The 18,584-nt window shown below is 46.1% G+C and overlaps 2 protein-coding genes across 4 annotated transcripts in view; both read left to right on the top strand.

The window, feature by feature from the left end:
• The window catches only part of QARS1 (glutaminyl-tRNA synthetase 1), a 7,574-nt gene extending 1,013 nt beyond the window's left edge, over positions 1 to 6,561 (top strand). Inside the window, 22 exon segments of the mRNA XM_007446184.1 lie at positions 1 to 44; positions 201 to 276; positions 487 to 551; positions 1,102 to 1,155; positions 1,281 to 1,341; positions 1,677 to 1,748; positions 2,623 to 2,708; positions 2,871 to 2,957; positions 3,397 to 3,496; positions 3,611 to 3,689; positions 3,771 to 3,879; positions 3,979 to 4,109; positions 4,216 to 4,304; positions 4,418 to 4,559; positions 4,646 to 4,733; positions 4,823 to 4,966; positions 5,105 to 5,209; positions 5,402 to 5,494; positions 5,609 to 5,736; positions 5,830 to 5,896; positions 5,971 to 6,096; positions 6,511 to 6,561. The exon segment at positions 1 to 44 is cut by the window's left edge and continues 16 nt beyond it. Coding sequence (XP_007446246.1) covers positions 1 to 44; positions 201 to 276; positions 487 to 551; positions 1,102 to 1,155; positions 1,281 to 1,341; positions 1,677 to 1,748; positions 2,623 to 2,708; positions 2,871 to 2,957; positions 3,397 to 3,496; positions 3,611 to 3,689; positions 3,771 to 3,879; positions 3,979 to 4,109; positions 4,216 to 4,304; positions 4,418 to 4,559; positions 4,646 to 4,733; positions 4,823 to 4,966; positions 5,105 to 5,209; positions 5,402 to 5,494; positions 5,609 to 5,736; positions 5,830 to 5,896; positions 5,971 to 6,096; positions 6,511 to 6,561 — 1,997 coding nt within the window.
• Positions 6,562 to 7,836: 1,275 nt separating this feature from the next.
• Positions 7,837 to 18,584, top strand: part of QRICH1 (glutamine rich 1) — a 55,384-nt gene continuing 44,636 nt past the window's right edge. The window contains exons 1-2 of one of the 3 annotated variants that reach the window (XM_007446182.1): positions 7,837 to 7,993; positions 9,492 to 9,551. The gene's annotated coding sequence lies outside the window, so the exon portion shown is untranslated. Of the gene's footprint in view, positions 7,994 to 8,500; positions 8,665 to 9,491; positions 9,552 to 18,584 lie in introns of those variants that run through there. The other 2 variants (XM_007446183.1, XM_007446181.1) reach the window with 2 other exon arrangements.

Here is an 18,584-nt window from a genome sequence, read left to right as displayed (position 1 = left end):
GCGGCGTGGGCGTTGTGGTGACCCCAGAGCAAATTGAGGAGGCTGTGAGTCTTTCCCCAGGCATCGGTTGCCTCCTTAGTACTGAACCTGAAAAGGAGTGGCTCAGCCTTTCCAACCAGGAAGACCCAGGGTGAGGGTGTGGGTTCCTAGAGCATTTCTGAAGGACACTTTCCTGAACCACATGGTTTGGCTTTCTGTAGGTGGAGGCTGCCATAAATCGCCACCGACCCCAGCTCCTAGTAGAGCGTTACCATTTCAATATGGGGCTGCTGATGGGTGAGCAGGGCCTGGGGCAGGGGACTGTGTTATTCTCTCTAGTCATGCCTTCTCTTCTGCATGGGTGAGAGGGAGGTGGGAAGAGGAATAGGAACACCTTAAAAGTGGTCTGGCTGTGGTTTTTGAGGTCAGCCAGGTTCTTTTCTTGGGAAAGAGGATGGGCAATGTCCTGCTTTACCTTTCTGCAGCTCCCTCTGCCCATATTTCTAGGAGAGGCTCGGGCTGCGCTCAAGTGGGCAGATGGCAAAATGATCAAGCACGAAGTAGACATGCAGGTGGGTGCCTCCTTGAGCTGAAGCAGGCAAAGACCCTGCCAGAGACAGTGTCTAGAGTCCACTGAGGGATAAATGGTGGTGGAAGGGGAAGAAAGCCTATTCCTATTCTGATGGTGGATAGTAGAGCTCGGGGTAGAGGGAGCAGCACCCGGCTGGACAGCGAAAGACTTGGGCCTCTGGGTTCTGCCTAAGTTGGGGTGAGTTGCTTTACTCTGAACCTGTTTCCTCTTGTAAATAAGGGTGATGTGGCCTTCATCTCAGCATGCTGGCAGAGAATCACAAGAGGGTGATGGTTGAGGTAGATGGCATATCTTGATGCTGGGCCCACAGTTCCTTTCTGTAAATGGCTGCTTTTGTTACCTGAGCCCAGGACCCTCAGGAGGGAAAAAGCATTTGAGGCCGCAGAACCATGTGAGGAGCAGAGGTGGTATGGGCTAGGTAGATTTTTCAAGGTGGTGCCAGTAGACAGAACCAAGAAGCCCTTAGCTGGATGGGTGGGTTGGGTCAGTCATGGGCTCCTGTCCCAGCTCTGACTCTGGTCTCTGCTCAGGTCCTCCACCTCCTGGGTCCCAAGACGGAGACTGATCTGGAGAAGAAGCCCAAGGTGGGACTGAGCATGGTCTTGGGTCCCGGGAATTAGGTGGGGTAGGGTGAAACTTCAGGCTGGAGAAGGGAGTATCTGACCCCAGTGATCCCGAGACATTGACCCAACTTTTGAACTTCTCTCAGGTGGCAAAGGCTCGGCCAGAAGAAACAGACCGAAGGACAGCAAAGGATGTGGTGGAGAATGGTGAGAGGCTTGAGGCTCCTGTCACATTCAACTCCCTGATATCTGGGTTTTCCACCTGATGGGTCATTATAGCCCAGACTCCTCAGGCCGTTGGCTTAATCAACACTGTCTTCTGCTGCAAGACTGGAATTTCTGGTGTTTCCTTTACTCAGAAACTAGTCAGAGGAGGCCTGAGAAGTCTGGCTCTGTATCTCTTGTCTCTGGGGTTGGGGGAAGAGGGGACTGCTTGGTTCTATTCTGGTTCCAGGATATGGGTAGTATCGACAGGCACCTCCCTGAGCTGGATGTGGTAGCTCTATCCAGAGAATAAGTTTTCTTTGGTCTGTTCTCTGCAGGTGAGGCTGCTGTTCAGACCCTGTCTCTGATGGAGCAGCTCCGAGGCGAGGCGCTTAAGTTCCACAAGCCTGGTGAGCAGGCAGGTTGAAATTCTGTGGAGGGCTGGATCTTTTTTTTTTTTTTAATTTTATTGAAGTATAATTGATTTGTAATGTTGTGTTTAATTTCTGCTGTACAGCAAAGTGACTCAGTTATACATATATATATTCTTTTCCATTATGGTTTATCACAGGATACTGAATACAGTTCCCTGTGCTATACAGTAGGAACTTGTTGTTTATCCATCCTATATATAATAGTTTACATCTGTTAATCCCAAACTCCCAGTACTTTCCTCCCTTATCCCTCCTCCCCCCGTTGGCAACCACAAGTCTGTTCTTTATGTCAGTGAGTCTGTCTGTTTTGTAGATATGTTCATTTATGTCGTATTTTAGATTCCACCTATAAGTAATATCACATTGTATTTGTCTTTCTGACTTACTTTGCATAGTATAATAATCTCTAGGTCCATCCATGTTGCTGCAAATGGCCTTATTTCATTCTTTTTAATGGCTAAGTAATATTCCATTGTATATATGTTCCACGTCTTCTTTATCCATTCATCTAACGGTGGACATTTAGGTTGTTTTCACGTCTTGGCTATTATAAATAGTGCTGCTGTGAACGTAGTGGTGCATGTATCTTTTTGAATTACAGTTTTGTCTGAGTATATGCCCATTAGTGGGATTGCTAGATCATATGGAAACTCTTATTTTTAGTTTTTTGAGGAAACTGCATACTATTTTCCGTATGGCTTCACCAATTTACATTCCCACCAACAGTGTAAGAGGGTTTCCTTTTCTTGTGGAGGGCTGGATCTTAATAGCAATTCTTGTAGTCAGGTCCCTGGGATAGGGAGCCCTGGGCTGCAGCCTGGTATCATCAGGCTTGTTCTGCCCCTGGCAGGTGAGAACTACAAGACCCCAGGCTATGTGACCACTCCACATACCATGGATCTACTGAAGCAGCATCTGGAGATCACTGGAGGACAGGTGTGTGGGAGTATTGCCAGGCTAGCTAGTGCCATCACTTGCCTGGGGCTGCCTCCATACTACCCCACCTTACCTATCACCATGGCCTCCCTGGGAAGGGTCATCCTTTAGTGTAGTCTGAGCTCTGACCTGATTCCTCTGCTCCCATTCTTCTTATCTCAGGTACGTACCCGGTTCCCGCCAGAACCCAATGGAATCCTGCACATTGGACATGCCAAAGCCATCAACTTCAACTTTGGCTATGCCAAGGTGAGTGTGTCTGGGGACTTGGCAAGCAGCGTAACTGCTTGCTGCTCCCATGACTAGGTACCAGAGAGGTATCCCTACTTTTCCTGCTGCTCCCATAAAGTGTCCCAGAGCAGACAGAGGCCTTGAAGGGGATACCTAGAAATGTGTGATAGATACCTAGGAATCCACCCAATTGGGCTCATTGAGGAAAAACTCTTGGTGAGGCAGTGAGTTCACATTTGGGGAAATTCCCAGTGCAACCTCTTGGGCTTAGGAAGAGGCTATGCTGTGTCCCACATTAGTATGAGATGCCTTGTTTATTAGGGCATTTAGATACAGGAAGGTGAGTGAAAGATATTTTCAATTCTGACGTGGGAGAGCTCTGAGAATGTCCCAGTTTGATGAGATGGATTGTAGGAACTGATGATGTGGGAGCTCACAGATACTGCAACTCTCCTAGGCCAACAATGGGATCTGTTTCCTGCGCTTTGATGACACCAACCCTGAGAAGGAGGAAGCAAAGTTCTTCACTGCCATCTGCGACATGGTGGCCTGGCTGGGTATGGGTTGGGGAAGGCCTGGGCAGAACTGCTTATCAGTGGGCCTCTCCCTGGGCCGTGGCCTGCCATTGGGTGTCCCTGATTGGTTGCTAATACCATCTCATTCTGCCCCAGGTTACACACCTTACAAGGTGACCTATGCCTCCAACTATTTTGACCAGCTGTATGCGTGGGCTGAGGAGCTCATCCACAGGTGAGGCCAGAGCCATGATGTGGAGCCAGGCAGACTGACTAGGGCACATCCATGCTGGGCATTCACACCCCTTCCTCATAGGGGTCAGGCCTATGTGTGCCACCAGCGAGGAGAGGAGCTCAAAGGCCACAACCCACTGCCCTCACCCTGGAGAGACCGTCCCACAGAGGAGTCCTTGCTACTCTTCGAGGTGGGGCTCTGGGGGTGCAATTGGGTCTACGTGGGCCAAGATACTGAGAATGAGATGCTCTCGTGCTGAGTGGCAGCCTGAGCCCTTGCTCCCTCTCAGGCAATGCGCAAGGGCAAGTTTGCAGAGGGTGAGGCCACACTGCGGATGAAGCTGGTGATGGAGGATGGCAAGATGGACCCTGTGGCCTATCGAGTCAAGTATACACCGCACCACCGCACAGGGGACACTTGGTGGGTGTGAACTTGGGTTGGGGTTGCAGAGCTGTAGAGTGGCAGGTGGGCCATGGGTAGGGCAGAGTGGGGCTGAATGGTGGGGCCCACTCCCTATGCCCTGCAGGTGCATCTACCCCACCTATGACTACACACACTGCCTCTGTGACTCCATCGAGCATATCACCCACTCACTCTGCACCAAGGAATTCCAGGCCCGGTGAGAGAGCTGGGCCCGTGGGGAGGGGAGGGCCAGTGGGATTCCAGCAGCCCTTCCTGCCCGCCTCTCTCTCGTTGGAGGTGGCCAGTCTTGACTCTGCCCTCCCACCCCCGGCGCTCTTCCTATTTCTGGCTGTGCAATGCACTGGACGTCTATTGTCCTGTGCAGTGGGAGTATGGCCGCCTCAATCTGCACTATGCTGTTGTCTCTAAGAGGAAGATTCTCCAGCTTGTGGCAGCTGGCGCTGTGCGGTAGGTGTGGCTTTTTGGCTAATGAAGGTTGGTGGTACTAGTAGCATGTGCTGCCGTAGGTTTTCTCACCACCACCTCGCCCACAGGGATTGGGATGACCCACGGCTCTTCACGCTCACAGCCTTACGACGGCGGGGCTTCCCGCCTGAGGCCATCAACAACTTCTGTGCTCGGGTATAGCTGAGTGGGCTGAGTGGGTAGGTGGGGGCTGAGCACAGTAGTATGTGGTTGTGGCTGTGACTGATGCTGTCCTTTCCTGCTAGGTGGGAGTGACAGTGGCACAGACCACAATGGAACCACATCTGCTAGAAGCCTGTGTGCGTGATGTGCTGAATGACACAGCCCCTCGGGCCATGGCTGTGCTGGAGCCACTACAGGTGGTCATCACCAATTTTCCTGCTGCCAAAGTAAGTCTCCTTCAGAGTGTGAGAGTGTGTGTGTGTGTGTGTGTGTGTGTGTGTGTGTGTGTGTTGGGGGTTGCACCTGGGTTTAGGTGTGGGAATCCCAGTGCCTAGTGTGACTCAGACACTTATCTCCTACTATAGTCCTTGGACATTCAGGTACCCAGCTTCCCAGCTGATGAGACCAAGGGCTTCCATCAGATTCCCTTTGGACCCATTGTCTTCATTGAAAGGACTGACTTCAAAGAGGTGAATGGGGGTGGTGAAGGGTCCTGTTTGTTCCTGGGCCCAGTCCTGAGGGCCCTTCATCTCTTCTTCTATCAGTCCATCTACTCCCTGCTTCAGTCAAACCAATCCTTGCCAGACATAGGGGTGGGAGAAGCCTCTTGGACCTGCCCGACCCTTGCAGCCTCTTGTGTCCACCCCACTTCCTACCTCTAGGAGCCAGAGCCAGGCTATAAGCGCCTGGCATGGGGCCAGCCCGTGGGCCTGAGGCATACAGGCTACATCATCGAACTGCAGCATGTTGTCAAGGTGAGAGCCAGCTGCAGCCTTCCTACCACAGTGCCTGCTGGGGTGAGGATCTGGGTGCAGCTTGCAGTCCTGGTAGTGGTGTCCAAGTCTGATTGCAGGCCCCTTGACTTCCAGGGCCCCAGTGGCTGTGTGGAAAGCCTTGAGGTGACCTGCAGACGGGCAGATGCTGGAGAAAAGCCCAAGGCATTTATTCACTGGGTATCACAGCCTCTGACATGTGAGATTCGCCTCTACGAGCGACTGTGAGTGAACAGAGCTGGTGTTGGGGCAGGTACAAGATGGGCATTGCTTGCTGTGGCTGCCCAGATGGAGTCTGACCTTCACTCTGGCTGCAGATTTCAGCACAAGAACCCTGAGGATCCTGCTGAGGTGCCTGGTGGATTCTTAAGTGACTTGAACCCGGTAGGCTCATGGGGTGTGGGGTGAGGGTGGTGGGCCTTTCTGGCTGGATGGCCACCTGAGTTCTCTGCCCACAGGCATCACTACAAGTGGTCGAGGCAGCATTAGTGGACTGTTCTGTGGCCCTGGCAAAGCCCTTCGACAAGTTCCAGTTTGAGCGGCTTGGTTACTTTTCTTTGGATCCAGACAGCCGCCAGGGACAGGTGCTTGAATTTACCTTTCCGCAACAATGATGGTGGTGGCTGCTATTCTCTGTGCCAAGTACTTTGCTGACATTTCCTTACTTAATTTTCACCACCTGAGGTGGGGTTCATGTTCAACCGATGAGGAAGCAGGCTCAGAGGTTAAGTCTGTGCACAAAATTTTGTATGAACCCTTCCTTTCTTATTCCTCAAGGTAGGGGGCACGCATAGGGATTGTTATAATTCATATAAAATGGAGACCCAGAGCCATCCAGTCCTTTAGCCAAAGTCAAAAAGTTATTGATAACTAGAGTTTCTTGGCCCTCAGCTCCTCTGGGATGAAGTGAGGGTTGGAGTGGGGTGTCTGGTGAGACCCACTTAGGCCTTCTGGCCTGGTTCTGGCTTGGTGGTCATTCGTCCCCCTCTGCCCTCCAGCTTGTCTTCAACCGGACCGTCACACTGAAGGAGGACCCAGGAAAAGTGTGAACTGGAAGTCCTGTGGACCTACCTCAACCTTCTGGAGGCGAGGGGTACCCAGACTCCATGTCAATAAAGAACAGCTAAATCCCCCTGGGGTCTGTGTTATCTCTCTGGTCTCCTAGCACCAAAGGGCCTTGAGTCATGCTGGGGGAGGGGGAAGGTATGCTACGCACAGAGCAGTACTGACAGCTTTGAAACCACTGGTGCACTTCTTGATGCTCGAGGGCTGAGGCCTGGGCCTGATTCGTTATCTTCTGCACCTGGTCTGAGGGAATGGTGAGTCCTGGGATGCTGCTCCACTGTTAGGAGCCCTGTGTCAGAGGGACCTGGAAGGTTTGTGTCTGCCTGCATGCCTAGGCAGATGGAGAGGCCTGGCTACTAGTACAGTCATTAAAAAATAATTATTGAGTACCTACTATGTGCCAGGCACAGTGAGTTGAGGAAGACCTGTGTGGTGGCCTTCTAAGCCCACCACCACCTAGTTGGGGAGACAGAGGGCGACCAGGTATTGTGCAGATGTCTCCTTGGGGCCTGTGTGAGGCTGGAGAAGGTTTCTGACCCAGCCTGGGCCTCTGAAGACTACTCTCAGAAGTGACTCCTGAGGGGAACCCCAAAGGACTAGGAGTTTGCCAGGGAAGGATGAACAAGTGCAAAGCCTCAGAGGCCTTTTTAAGAAACAGTATGATAGTCTATGCCCCTCTGGGGCAGTGTGGGCTACTGGTGAAGCCAGCGTGTGCCTGCAGCTTTAACACCCTCCACATTTTCCCTGTATACAAACACCAGACTACCCGAGGCCCGCTTTAAGGTGGACTGGACTGCGGAAGGCTGAATTAGGATGACAGCAGGTAGAGGGTGAGGGGTTGGTCCCAGATGCTAGGGACTCCTGGAGGAGAGTGACCCGGGGCTTCCCAGGTTGGGTGCGGCTGGAGGCGCCAGGCCTAGGTCAGAGGCTGTGGGGGCCACCTTAAGTAAGAGGCTGGCCTCTGAGGCTGCGAGAAGGAGGCCCCGACAGGCGGCAGAAGGGTCCTGAGAGTGAGCTTCAAGCCTAGGCCTTCCCAGGCTCCAGGGCTAGGCCGATCTCCGGCCCTGGCTCCGCCCCACATGGAGGGGCGTCTGAGGGCGGTACGCTCCGCCCTACACCCCGGGCTCCTGCCGCTACTGCAGCCCTAGTCTCGGCCTCTCTCCTCTGCAGAAGCGTTCCCTTTAAGTCTGGCCAGGAGGCAGCCTTAGTTCTCGCGGGATTCGACGCTCCAATCATCGCGAGAAAGGCTTTCGGCACTCATTGGCTGTGAGGGTTGAATGTAAGATGGCGCCCAGGGAGCTGTGAGGGGAAAATCCTGTCGGTCTTGGAGCGGCGACGGCAGAACCGGGGCCCCGAGCGGTGCGGCGGGGCTGGCGGGTAGAACGGCGGCGGCGGCGGCGGCGGCGACGTCGCCGGGTGAGGGCTTCAGTGAGAGCAGGGATATGGCGGGGTTGCGGGCCTGAGACAGCGGGCCCACCCCACACAACGGCGGGCGGGGGCGGGCGGGCCGCTGCCGCTGGGCCCAGGAGACCTCGGGGCGGCTCCGGAGCCGAGAAAGACCCAGGGCTCGCACGCCCCCGCCCCCTGGGTGGGGGAGGGGCGGTTCGGGGATTCGGGTGGGCACGGCGCGCGAATGCGCGCTGGTGGGCGCGCGCGGCCGGGGCTGTTTATATGCTCGGGGGCGCGCGCGCTGTGCGGCCCTCCCGGTGCTCGTGGCCGCTGACGTGCGCGTTCCCGACCCGGATATTTCAGCTCTTGGAGCTGCAGCCCGTCGGCCAGAGCGGCTTTCTGGGGCGCGCGCCCCGAAGTCGGGGGTCGCGGGCAGGCGCGCGGCCTGCTGTTGGGTGGCGGCACCGCTGCGCGGGCGCGCAGGACACCCCTGCTGCGGGGAGGGACGGCGGGCGGGCAGCTTGCAGTTTGGAGAATGTTGTGGGTTGGACCCTTCCTGCTCAGGTGACGTTCCCGGACCAACGGGGCCTAGGCCTGAGGAGAAACCAACCTGCTTTGCGGTCTGGCTTGCGGCCCCGCTCCTCTGCGTAGTGGGCGAGATTGCTGGTTCTCTAAGAATGAGGTGTCCCGAGGCCCATGTGCAGGGTGGGTACTTGGGAGGGTGCTACCCTGATTCTGAAACCGATCTCTGTTCGTCTGTGAGGGCAGCGAACCCCCTCGACTTCCTCACCTTGTTTTGATGCTTTGTGCTGGAGAGGGAAGGCAAATCCTAAAAGGCCCTTCAGTGGTATTTGTTTTCTTGTCATTAGAAAGTAATTCTTCATTAAAGCGCAGTTCTTAGACGTCACCTCTGTGCGCTCCGTAAGGGGATCCACATCTATGGACGCTGTGAAACTACCCAAGCTGTAAATTGCCACTTTAAATCCTGAAATGCAGCCTTTTCCTCTGTTTGGTTGGGAGGGGCTTACTCGTACTCTGTTAGGTTAAAGGGCCCGCTATTGCTCAGCCAAAAAGTTGCTCAGAACGAAATTGAACAATCTGATAATCAGTGCTTTGCCTTCTTTTGTAAGTCCGAAGATCCCCAGCAGATGTGAAATCTGCCTGCAGAAGTCACTTTTGATACAGGATTTCAATCCTTTTCAGCTTTTTTATTTTTTTAAATCCCAGGTCTGTGTTCTGGTGCCAGGGGAGTTCTAGGTTTGTCCAGAGAAATAGGTACTTCTTTTTTCTAAGACAAAATATGTGCTAGTTTATGTTTTACAGTCTTGCTTCATTAAATTTAAGGAAAAAGAAACTAAGTGGAACTAAAATTAGCAATTAAATTTGAAAATGGTGGGGGTAGAAAACTACCTAAAAATACCGTATTATTAGAAAACTCCTAATATACTGTATTATTTTAAGAACAAGCTTAAAATTTAAAAAGAGGCTGAGGATGGAAGGGACTTCTTTGTTCTGTCTTCTTTAGAATGTTACAGGTCTTAAGAACTCAGGACAAGCACCAGAAATGCATGCAACATGGTGACTGGTGAGTTAGAATTATTCATATGCTAGAAATATGTGTGCAGTTTTTTTCCTGGTAATATCGAAACGTTAGAAATCCTGCCAGTCATTCTGGGTGCTGTCTGCCAGAAATTAGTAGGTGCTGGAAAATTGAATATGTGGGAGAACTGCATCTTTGAAGCCAGCCAGTTTGCTGCTTGAACAGTTTTTTCCTCTTAAAATGTAAGTCAGTGCAACTTTCAGGTTTTAGCATGACAAGGCATCAGCTTTTCTAAGGATCCAAATGGTTCAAAGACAAGCAGTCAAGTTTATCTAGGATACACTTAAAATATTAATACACCATTTAGGCCTGCTTTTTCTGTAATTTTTAATCGTTACGTTTGAGGTCTGCCTTTTAAATTGGTGTCTGTAGATAATATTTTTTCATAAGCTCATTAACTAAGATTTCCCTATTAAAAGATGTCCTGCTTCCAGTCCTCTGTGACGAATAATTTGTGTACTTCTCCATGAACCTCTGCCTTTCCACAACCCCTTTCCACTTATGTTGCCATTTTAAAGGAAAGATCAAATTGTGGTTGAAGTTTTATGTAAATCTGAATTGCTCCAAAAGGTAACCCAAGTTAGGGGCTCTGGGTGTGGCTATCCTCCATCATGACAGCTTCAGAATCAGGGATTTCTTCCTTCAAGCTTGCGTGCCTTCTTTTAATTTAATCAAGTACAAGTTTGTCTTTGATATGCCATGCTTCTTGCTTGTGTACTTTTTAATTAAATTAAATTAATTAATTTATATTTTTTATTAACTAATTTATTTTTGGCTGCGTTGGGTCTTTGTTGCTGTGCGCGGGCTTTCTCTAGTTGAGACGAGTGGGGGCTACTCTTCGTTGCGGTGCGCGGGCTTCTCATTTTAGTGTCTTCTCTTGTTGCGGAGCACGGGCTCTAGGCATGTGGGCTTCAGTAGTTGTGGTTCGCGGGCTCTAGAGCGCAGGCTCAGTAGTTGTGGCGCACAGGCTTAGTTGCTCCACGACATGAGGGAATCTTCCTGGACCAGGGCTCGAACCTGTGTCCCCTGCATTGGCAGGCGGATTCTTAACCACTGCGCCACCAGGGAAGCCCGCTAGTGTACTTTTTAAATGGCCACCGTTTATCTGTAATGGTCTTTTATTTCTCAGCCTCAGAATGAAGTGTTATATGAACACCTGTTCTTTTCAATTTCTTTGTAGGTACTTGCCCTGCATTTTGTTCCAGAGGTTTTAAGTTCTTTCCAGGCTTCACTTTAATGCTCCACTAGTTTTTTCCTAATTGTCACATTGGATTGTGATTTCTAATTGTAGCTGCATGAAGAAATGATAGATTAACCCCTTGCTTTGCTGAAAAGGGGTAAAGAATGGTCCTTTGTTGTCACACTTTAGGCTAGGGCAAAACTGTAGGTAGAGCTGGTGGACTGTCAGAAAGCTCTTTTTTGCATGTGCGTTTGAAATATCTGTCTATACATATTAACTCAGTAGATCTGTATACAATTTAATGAAAAATTATAAAGTGAACCACTGTGTAACTAGCACCTCTTCAAGAAGTAGAACAATGCCAGCACTTCTGAATCCTTCATGGGTCCCTTCCTGGTTACAGCTTCTCATTCCCTAGAGATAATGACTATTCTGAATTCTGTGATAATCATGTTCTTTGTTTTTCTTTTTACTACCTTCGTATCCCTCAACAACCTAGTTTTATTTAATTTTGAATTTTATATAAATGGAGTCATGCTGTTTTGTATCTTACTCTAGCATTGTACGTGTGACATTCATCCACGTTGTGTGCAGCTGTAGTTCATTCATTTATAGTAGTCTGCTGTTTGAACAAACCATAATTTATTCACTCTATTATTGATAGACATCTAGATTCCTTCCAGTTTGGGGCTATTAACAATGCTACTATGAACATTCTTGGTTAAGTACATTTGTATAGGTGTGTGTCATGTACATATAGGGATAGAATTTGCTGGGTCATATGGACTGGACGTTTTCAAACTTCACTAGATAATGCAAACAGTTGTGCCAGGTTACAGCTCATCAGTCATTGATAGGAATATGAGTTTAAGTTTCTGGTTGAAAGTGTGTTGTCCAGAACTAGAACCATGGTGAAAATGCCCCTATATCAGGGACTTCTCTGTCTAGTGAAGGCATGGGGCAGATGGATATCCTCATGGGATAATTTCTATCACAAACCGTGTGGTGGGTTAGTATCTTTAAGAATAGAACTGTTTTCTCCCCATCTGCTTCTTTGAAATGACTCCTTATGTTAATTAGGACAAATGTGACTGTGACTCCTTAAAATGGAAATTGATGTTTTTTTCATGTGAATGTGTTGTTCAAAGCAGAACTAAGCTATGAGGAACCATTGCTAGTAGATGTGAGCCTTAAGAGGGGCCCAAGAGCTTGACCATTGGGTAAACAGGAAGAGGTAGGGCTCTGAGGCAGCTCCGAATGTCTTCTCTTAGTTCATCACATATTCAAGACCCACCCTGCAGAGTTGCATGGGGGCCGGGAAGAGGTACCAGATTCAAGGGGACCCAAGAAGGGATGACTCCCCTGAGTACTTAGGCCTTCCCTTAGTAGTGAAATAGAAAAAAATTAGCAAACAGAAATGTAATAGATTGTTGTTTTGGAGTAACCTTTTCCTCTTGTGTACTAGAGATAAAATAATTAGAATAATGATAACTTTGGTGTACAGAGGGCTTGCTCTTTGTCAGGCACTGTGCTAAGCTCCAGTAGAAGGAAGTACAGGGGAAATAACCAGTAAAAATGTGTGCGGTTGTAGTGAAAATTTCCTAGGTCTGTTGTGGGGGGGGGGGGTTTGGTTTGTTTATTGTTTTGCAAAGCAGCTATGCTTGAAGTATTCAGAAGCAAATGCTTGGCTACAGACTCCACCCCAAAGAGCCCCAGAGTGTTTTCCCCTCCATTTCTGATTCCTGGAAATTGGGAGTACTCAACTATCCCTCCAGCTTCATGTTTTTGAGAAGTATTTTAGTTCATCAGTTTACTTAATGCTCCTCACTGAGTCTTTGACTTGGGACTAATTAAGAATCTTCTTTCTTTTGGGGTTATAGAGTGTAGTTTCATTAAGTTTATCCATTTTTCTTTCTCTGTTACCAAGGCTCAGCCTTCTGTATCTGGTGAGCAACATCTTGAATTTAACAGTCTTCATTATTATGCAGGCTTCTGTTGCTTGATGGTTTTGTCTTTCAGAGTTTCAGATTTTGAGGGAAAAATCAAACTATGAACAACCAGAATTGTTTGTGTGTCTGTTACTGACTGTTATTGTGGTAAAACCACTATGCAAAAAGGATTACTTTTTAACTGTCTTTTTGGTTTAATACAAATTGCAGAAAATACAGGAGTGTGTTAAACAGGAAGAAATTTAAGTCCTCTGTTATTCCATACTACCCAGGCATAACTGCTGTTATGCCAGTTTTTCTTCTTGGGTACATAATTAAACCATACTGGGATATATAAATACAATTGTATTGGCCTCCTCTTTCCCACGTAATGTGTGTCACTAAATTTTTTTATTTTAAAACCAAACGTTTTGTTGGGGGAAGGTGGATCTTCTAGGTATTAACATGCTTTTTTTTTTTTTAGTTACTGTGTTACAGAAGGATCTGTGGAATCACACAAAAAGCTTTGGAAGCAGACCTTCTTTATATGAATTTGATATACAATCACTGGCATTTTAAATCAGCGGGCAAAGAAATTTCAGTAATTCAGTAAATGATACAGGGTTGTTGGGTCTTTGGAAATAAAATTAGGCTTTTACCTCACACTATGCAAAATAAATTCTAAATGGATCAAAGCATAGTATAAATAATCACATTGTAAATTTAAAAATTGTAAGTGAATGAGTTTATGGTAAAGGCAGACTTTTTCTGAGCATAAAAGCAAAGGAAGAACCTATCATCACTAATGAGAATATGTTTAATTTTTCTCAGTGTTGTCTTTTACTCACTGACTGGTCTCACATATTTAAATGTATTTCTGAAGCTTCCCGCCCCCCTCCGGCAGTACTTCTGTGTCAGGTCAAATGCTGACTTAGTGTGCTTTCATTATTGGGATGTGTCAGTCTGGTAGATACTGCCAAGTGAGCAGGTTAAAAGAACAAGAAATGAAGCCTTGTGTATAAATGAGCAGATTGGAATATTCTTTCAAATTGGCCTTTTCTGTTATATATTTTTTTAAGTTCTCCATTGAATTCATTATTTGTTAATATTTAGCTTCCTCTGATTTAGTGGTTCTCAGATGATTCTGTGGACTTGTACAGTCAGTGAAGAACCTCTTGGGGGCTTAGTGAAAGGAATAAGCAATGGGAATTGGGTAGTAGTAGCTTCTGCTTAGAGCCAACAGTAGACTGTAAGGTTGGAGCACTGCAGAAGGTTTTGTAACTTTGGAGTCTCAACTACTTAAAATACATGGCTAGCTATAAACCAAAAGGTGATTTTGTCATAGGATATTTCAAATATTTTCATGAGAACAGAGGAGAATATAGTGAACCTGTGTATGAACCTTTATCAACGTTTTCTAAGTTTTATAGAATTTTCCCTACTTAAAGGTGTGTGGTCTTTTCTTTTTTTGATGAAAACTTAAAGAATGAACTTTGGGGCTTTATAGCAGATACTTTTCCAAGCTTTTATTCCATTCTTTCTGAGAACTGAATATCCATCTTATTTGCCACTCTTTTCAGGAAATAAATTTATATGTGGACTATTCTTGTAGTGACTGTTTTGAATGTAGTATTCTAGAAGTACTGACAGGTAGGATTTATTTGGAGAAGAATTGTTTTTATCATCTTTGGAACCTTGATTTTTTAAAGATTATTTTTCTTTTTGGCTGCGCCAGGTCTTAGTTGCAGCACGCAGACTTTTAGTTGTTTAGTTGTGGCATGCATGTGTGATCTAGTTCCCCGACCCCTGGTCGATCACCGGCCCCCTGCATTGGGAGCGCAGAGTCTTACCCACTGGACTTACCAGGGAAGTCCTGGAACCTTGATTTAAAAAAATATATATATATGTTCTGAGTTTGATTTGGTATGAAATGCTGTGTTGTTAAAACTAAAAGATTGATTAAACAGAAGCTATACTCACTTAGCTAAATGCTTGTCAAAAATAGAGGGCATGGAACTTTAATTTCCTTATCTTACGTGATGGGAAGTCCAGAGATACTATAAAATTAGTGTGCCTACAACTAGAGGTTTAAAGCTATGAAACTGATCATGACAAAAATTAAAATATGATTGGCAGGGGTTAGTGAGAGGAAGGTGATTTAAATGCCCTAACACCTTTCCTAGAGGACAGACCAATATTTAAAATTGGTAGATCAGAAAGAGAAAAACAAATATTGTACGCTAACACATATATATGGAATCTAAAAAAAAAAGAAAAAAAATGGTCAGAGGAACCTAGGGGTAAGACAGGAATAAAGATGCAGACAGACCTACTAGAGAATGGACTTGAGTAAGGGGGAAGGGTAAGCTGGGACAAAGTGAGAGAGTGGCATGGACAACATATATACACTACCAAACGTAAAATAGATAGCTAGTGGGAAGCAGCCGCATAGCACAGGGAGATTAGCTAGGTGCTTTGTGACCACCTAGAGGGGTGGGATAGGGAGGATGGAAGGGAGGGAGATGCAAGAGGGAAGAGATGTAGGGACATATGTATATGTATAACTGATTCACTTTGTTATAAAGCAGAAACTAACACACCATTGTAAAGCAATTATACTCCAATAAAGATGTTTAAAAAAAATAAAAAGCAGTACTTAAAACTGGGAGTTAGTTAATTCAGGGAGGCATAAAGTTATTTTGAAATATTTAGGTAGATTTTTAAAAGTCAATTAAATTATGTTTTTTCTGTTAGAACATATGAAACCTTTTAATAGAGCAGGATTTTCCCTCTATGGTTCACTTACGTTCTTAATTTGGAGAAAGTGGTTTAAAATTTTAGAGAGGAATTTTAAACATTTAACATTTAATTTAAACATTAACATACTGAACTGTGCTATAAGAAAAAAATGAGAGTTGTCTTGCAGTCTTTCACAATTTTTGGCCACTTATAAAACCCCCTCCTTCCTTAAAAAAAAAAAAAAAAAGAACCAGAGGTCACAGCCTACTTAGCTGTTTTTTTTTTTTTTAATTAATTAATTAATTTTTGGCTGTGTTGGGTCTTTGTTGCTGTGCACGGGCTTTTTCTAGTTGCGGTGAGCGGGGGCTACTCTTCGTCACGGTGCGTGGGCTTCTCATTGTCGTGTCTTGTCTTGTGGAGCACGGGCTCTAGGTGCGCAGGTTTCAGTAGTTGTGGCACGTGGGCTCAGTAGTTGTGGCTTGCGGGCTCTAGAGCTCAGGCTCAGCAGTTGTGGCGCACGGGCTTAGTTGCTCCACGGCATGTGGGATCTTCCCGGGCCAGGGCTCGAAACTGTGTCCCTTGCGCTGGCAGGCAGATTCTTAACCACTGTGCCACCAGGGAAGCCCCTACTTAGCTGTTTTTACTTTTCATTTTATACCTTGCTATATTATTTGAACAGTTTTTCTAAGAAAGTAGATGTGTTGCTTTTACCCTCCCCACCAAAAAAAACAAAGACAACCGCTCCCCCCAAAAAAAAGCTAGGTGGAATTCTACACTGAAAACTGAAGAAAGCTTGTTTCTAGGAAGAAAAATTGGTATAATTCCGCTTTGTACTTAATATCAGACTTCAGATGAGGCTTAAGCCTCGATTACTGAAACTTAAAAGAGTGAAGGGAAATAAGGTCACTAGGAAGATTCTGTGGAGTGCCTTTACCGAGCAATATTTGTGTGAAGGTTTTCTGGTTCTGTAAACTTAACTTTCAGTGTTTCTTTGTATTTGTGCTTGGTCATATTTATCTTCTCCCAGATTTGAAGCAGAAAAGGTTTTTTGGTTTTTTTTTTTGCATGATTTGCATGATTCTCTATACTTTTTAAAAAATTGCTTTGATACAGTAGCTACGATTCTAGCACAGACAAAATTCAAGCAATCTCTAAGTATTTTACATGACTGCAACTAATTATTGAAGAAAATTAATTTGGGGAAGTGTAAATTTCAGTTGGCCTCGGCTGTTCTTCTATAATGGAAGTGAAAAATTGAAATATGTGCCAACATGGTAGAGAACTGGTTAATGGTTGTTCACACAATCTCTCCTTTGTCCCTTATGAGCAGAAGGGTGTATGTAATTGGATATTAGAATCACATATTGTGAACTTTGTATTATTAGTGGGTCTATATTATGAGAGATGCTTCCTTAAGAGGGAAATTTCAATTGTGATGCTGTTATCAGAGGGAAGCTTTGACACATTCTTTGCCAATGTGGTTAGTGACTGTTTGTGGGTCACCTATGCTGGAGTGGCCTGCTCTGAGTATGAAGGGCTTGTCCTTGATGCTCCTCCTACTCTATGTGCCATGGATATCATTGATAGCTTAATCTTGGAAGTCTCATAGAAGGCCTTCTAATTTTCTGTCCTGAGAAAGATAACTGAGAGCCTCTGCAACGGAGAGAAGGGAGAGCTGGGCAAGGGAGATGGTTAGAAGAGAGGTGACAAAGGGACAAACAAGTGTTAAATTTCCAAAGACAAGAGGCCATCAGCAGCAGCTTCACCTTGCACTCACTCCCCTGACCTGTACTTGCTGTTCTATGTACTCTCTTGGTGCTTGGGGTTTCCTAGGAGGTGGAGGCTTTCCTGAGAGTAGTGGTCTAGGCATTTTAGACATGATAAGGTATATGTAGTATTCTTTATTTATGGAGAAATATATTTACAGTATATTATGGGCATCATAATAAAAGGTTTATTGCTGGGTCTATTCTCTTTGAAAGTACCTGCATATAATTTGTACACTATACTTAAACAGCCTGCCACAGAAATATTGCCAGTGTCAGTAAATTAATAGCAGTAAGGTTCATATTTTTCCTTTAGTCTCTTGCCCTGGATATATAGGGCTTTTTTTCCCCCCAAGGTATAGATTAACCATTTACTAGGGAAAAGCATAACATTTTATGGTTGTAAGTTATAGACGTTACAGGAACAGAGTAATAGTCCTTTTTGTTCCACATTGAATTCCAAGTGCAACAGATATACAAAGTACCTACATGTATCAGCCATTCAGAGAGGACCAGGACACAGTCCTGTCTACTAGAGTTTAGAGCCAGGTGGAAGATATATGATTACCCACACACCTTGTATCTGTTAACAGAAGATAACATCTGGGCAGTGAAAGAGAGACTGATATTTCTATTTCTAGTCAGATGGCTCAAGGAAACAAATCACTTTTCTAGACATTTGAGATTGACTGAGAGTCTTTTTTTGGCAAAGAGATTCACTTGGTTTGTGTTACTTTCATATCCTGCCATTGCTTTTGTCCTGGAGGTGGTACTGGTCAAGAGAGTATGGTATGAAAGCAGCAGTGACAGGGCACTCAGCAGTTCATGGTTAGATCGCATGGTTGTCTCCCAGGTGATTGAGAGCTACTATCCACTCTTGCAGATTAATTCTTTTTTTTTTTTTTTTTTTTTTTTTTTTTTTTTTTTTTAAAAAATTTTTTTTTATATGCCCCCAAAAATCCATCCTATAATTTTTTTGAGATCTTTTTTCCCCTCTTTGGTTTTATTTTTTTTTTTTTTTTTTTTTTTTTTTTTTATTTATCTTTTTTCGGCCGCGTTGTGTCTTCATTGCTGCGCGTGGGCTTTCTCTAGTTGCGGGGGCTATTCTTTGTTGTGGTGCGCGGGCTTCTCATTGCAATGGCTTCTCTTGTTGCGGAGCACGGGCTCTAGGCACAGGGGCTTCAGTAGTTGCAGCATGTGGGCTCAGTAGTTGTAGCTCTCAGGCTCTAGAGCGCAGGCTCAGTAGTTGTGGCGCATGGGCTTATTTGCTCCAAGGCATGTGGGATCTTCCCGGACCAGGGCTCGAACCCCTGTCCCCTGCATTAGCAGGAGGATCCTTAACCACTGCGCCAGATTAATTCTTAAGGTAAATACCCTGATGAAAAACTTGGAGAATTGATTTTTG

The sequence above is a fragment of the Lipotes vexillifer genome, unplaced genomic scaffold, assembly GCF_000442215.2.
Source record: "Lipotes vexillifer unplaced genomic scaffold, Lipotes_vexillifer_v1.1 scaffold491, whole genome shotgun sequence".
In the NCBI taxonomy this organism is placed as follows: Eukaryota; Metazoa; Chordata; class Mammalia; order Artiodactyla; family Lipotidae; genus Lipotes; species Lipotes vexillifer.
The sequence above is the reverse complement of the archived record's forward strand: the minus strand, read 5'-3'. Positions and strand labels throughout refer to the sequence as shown.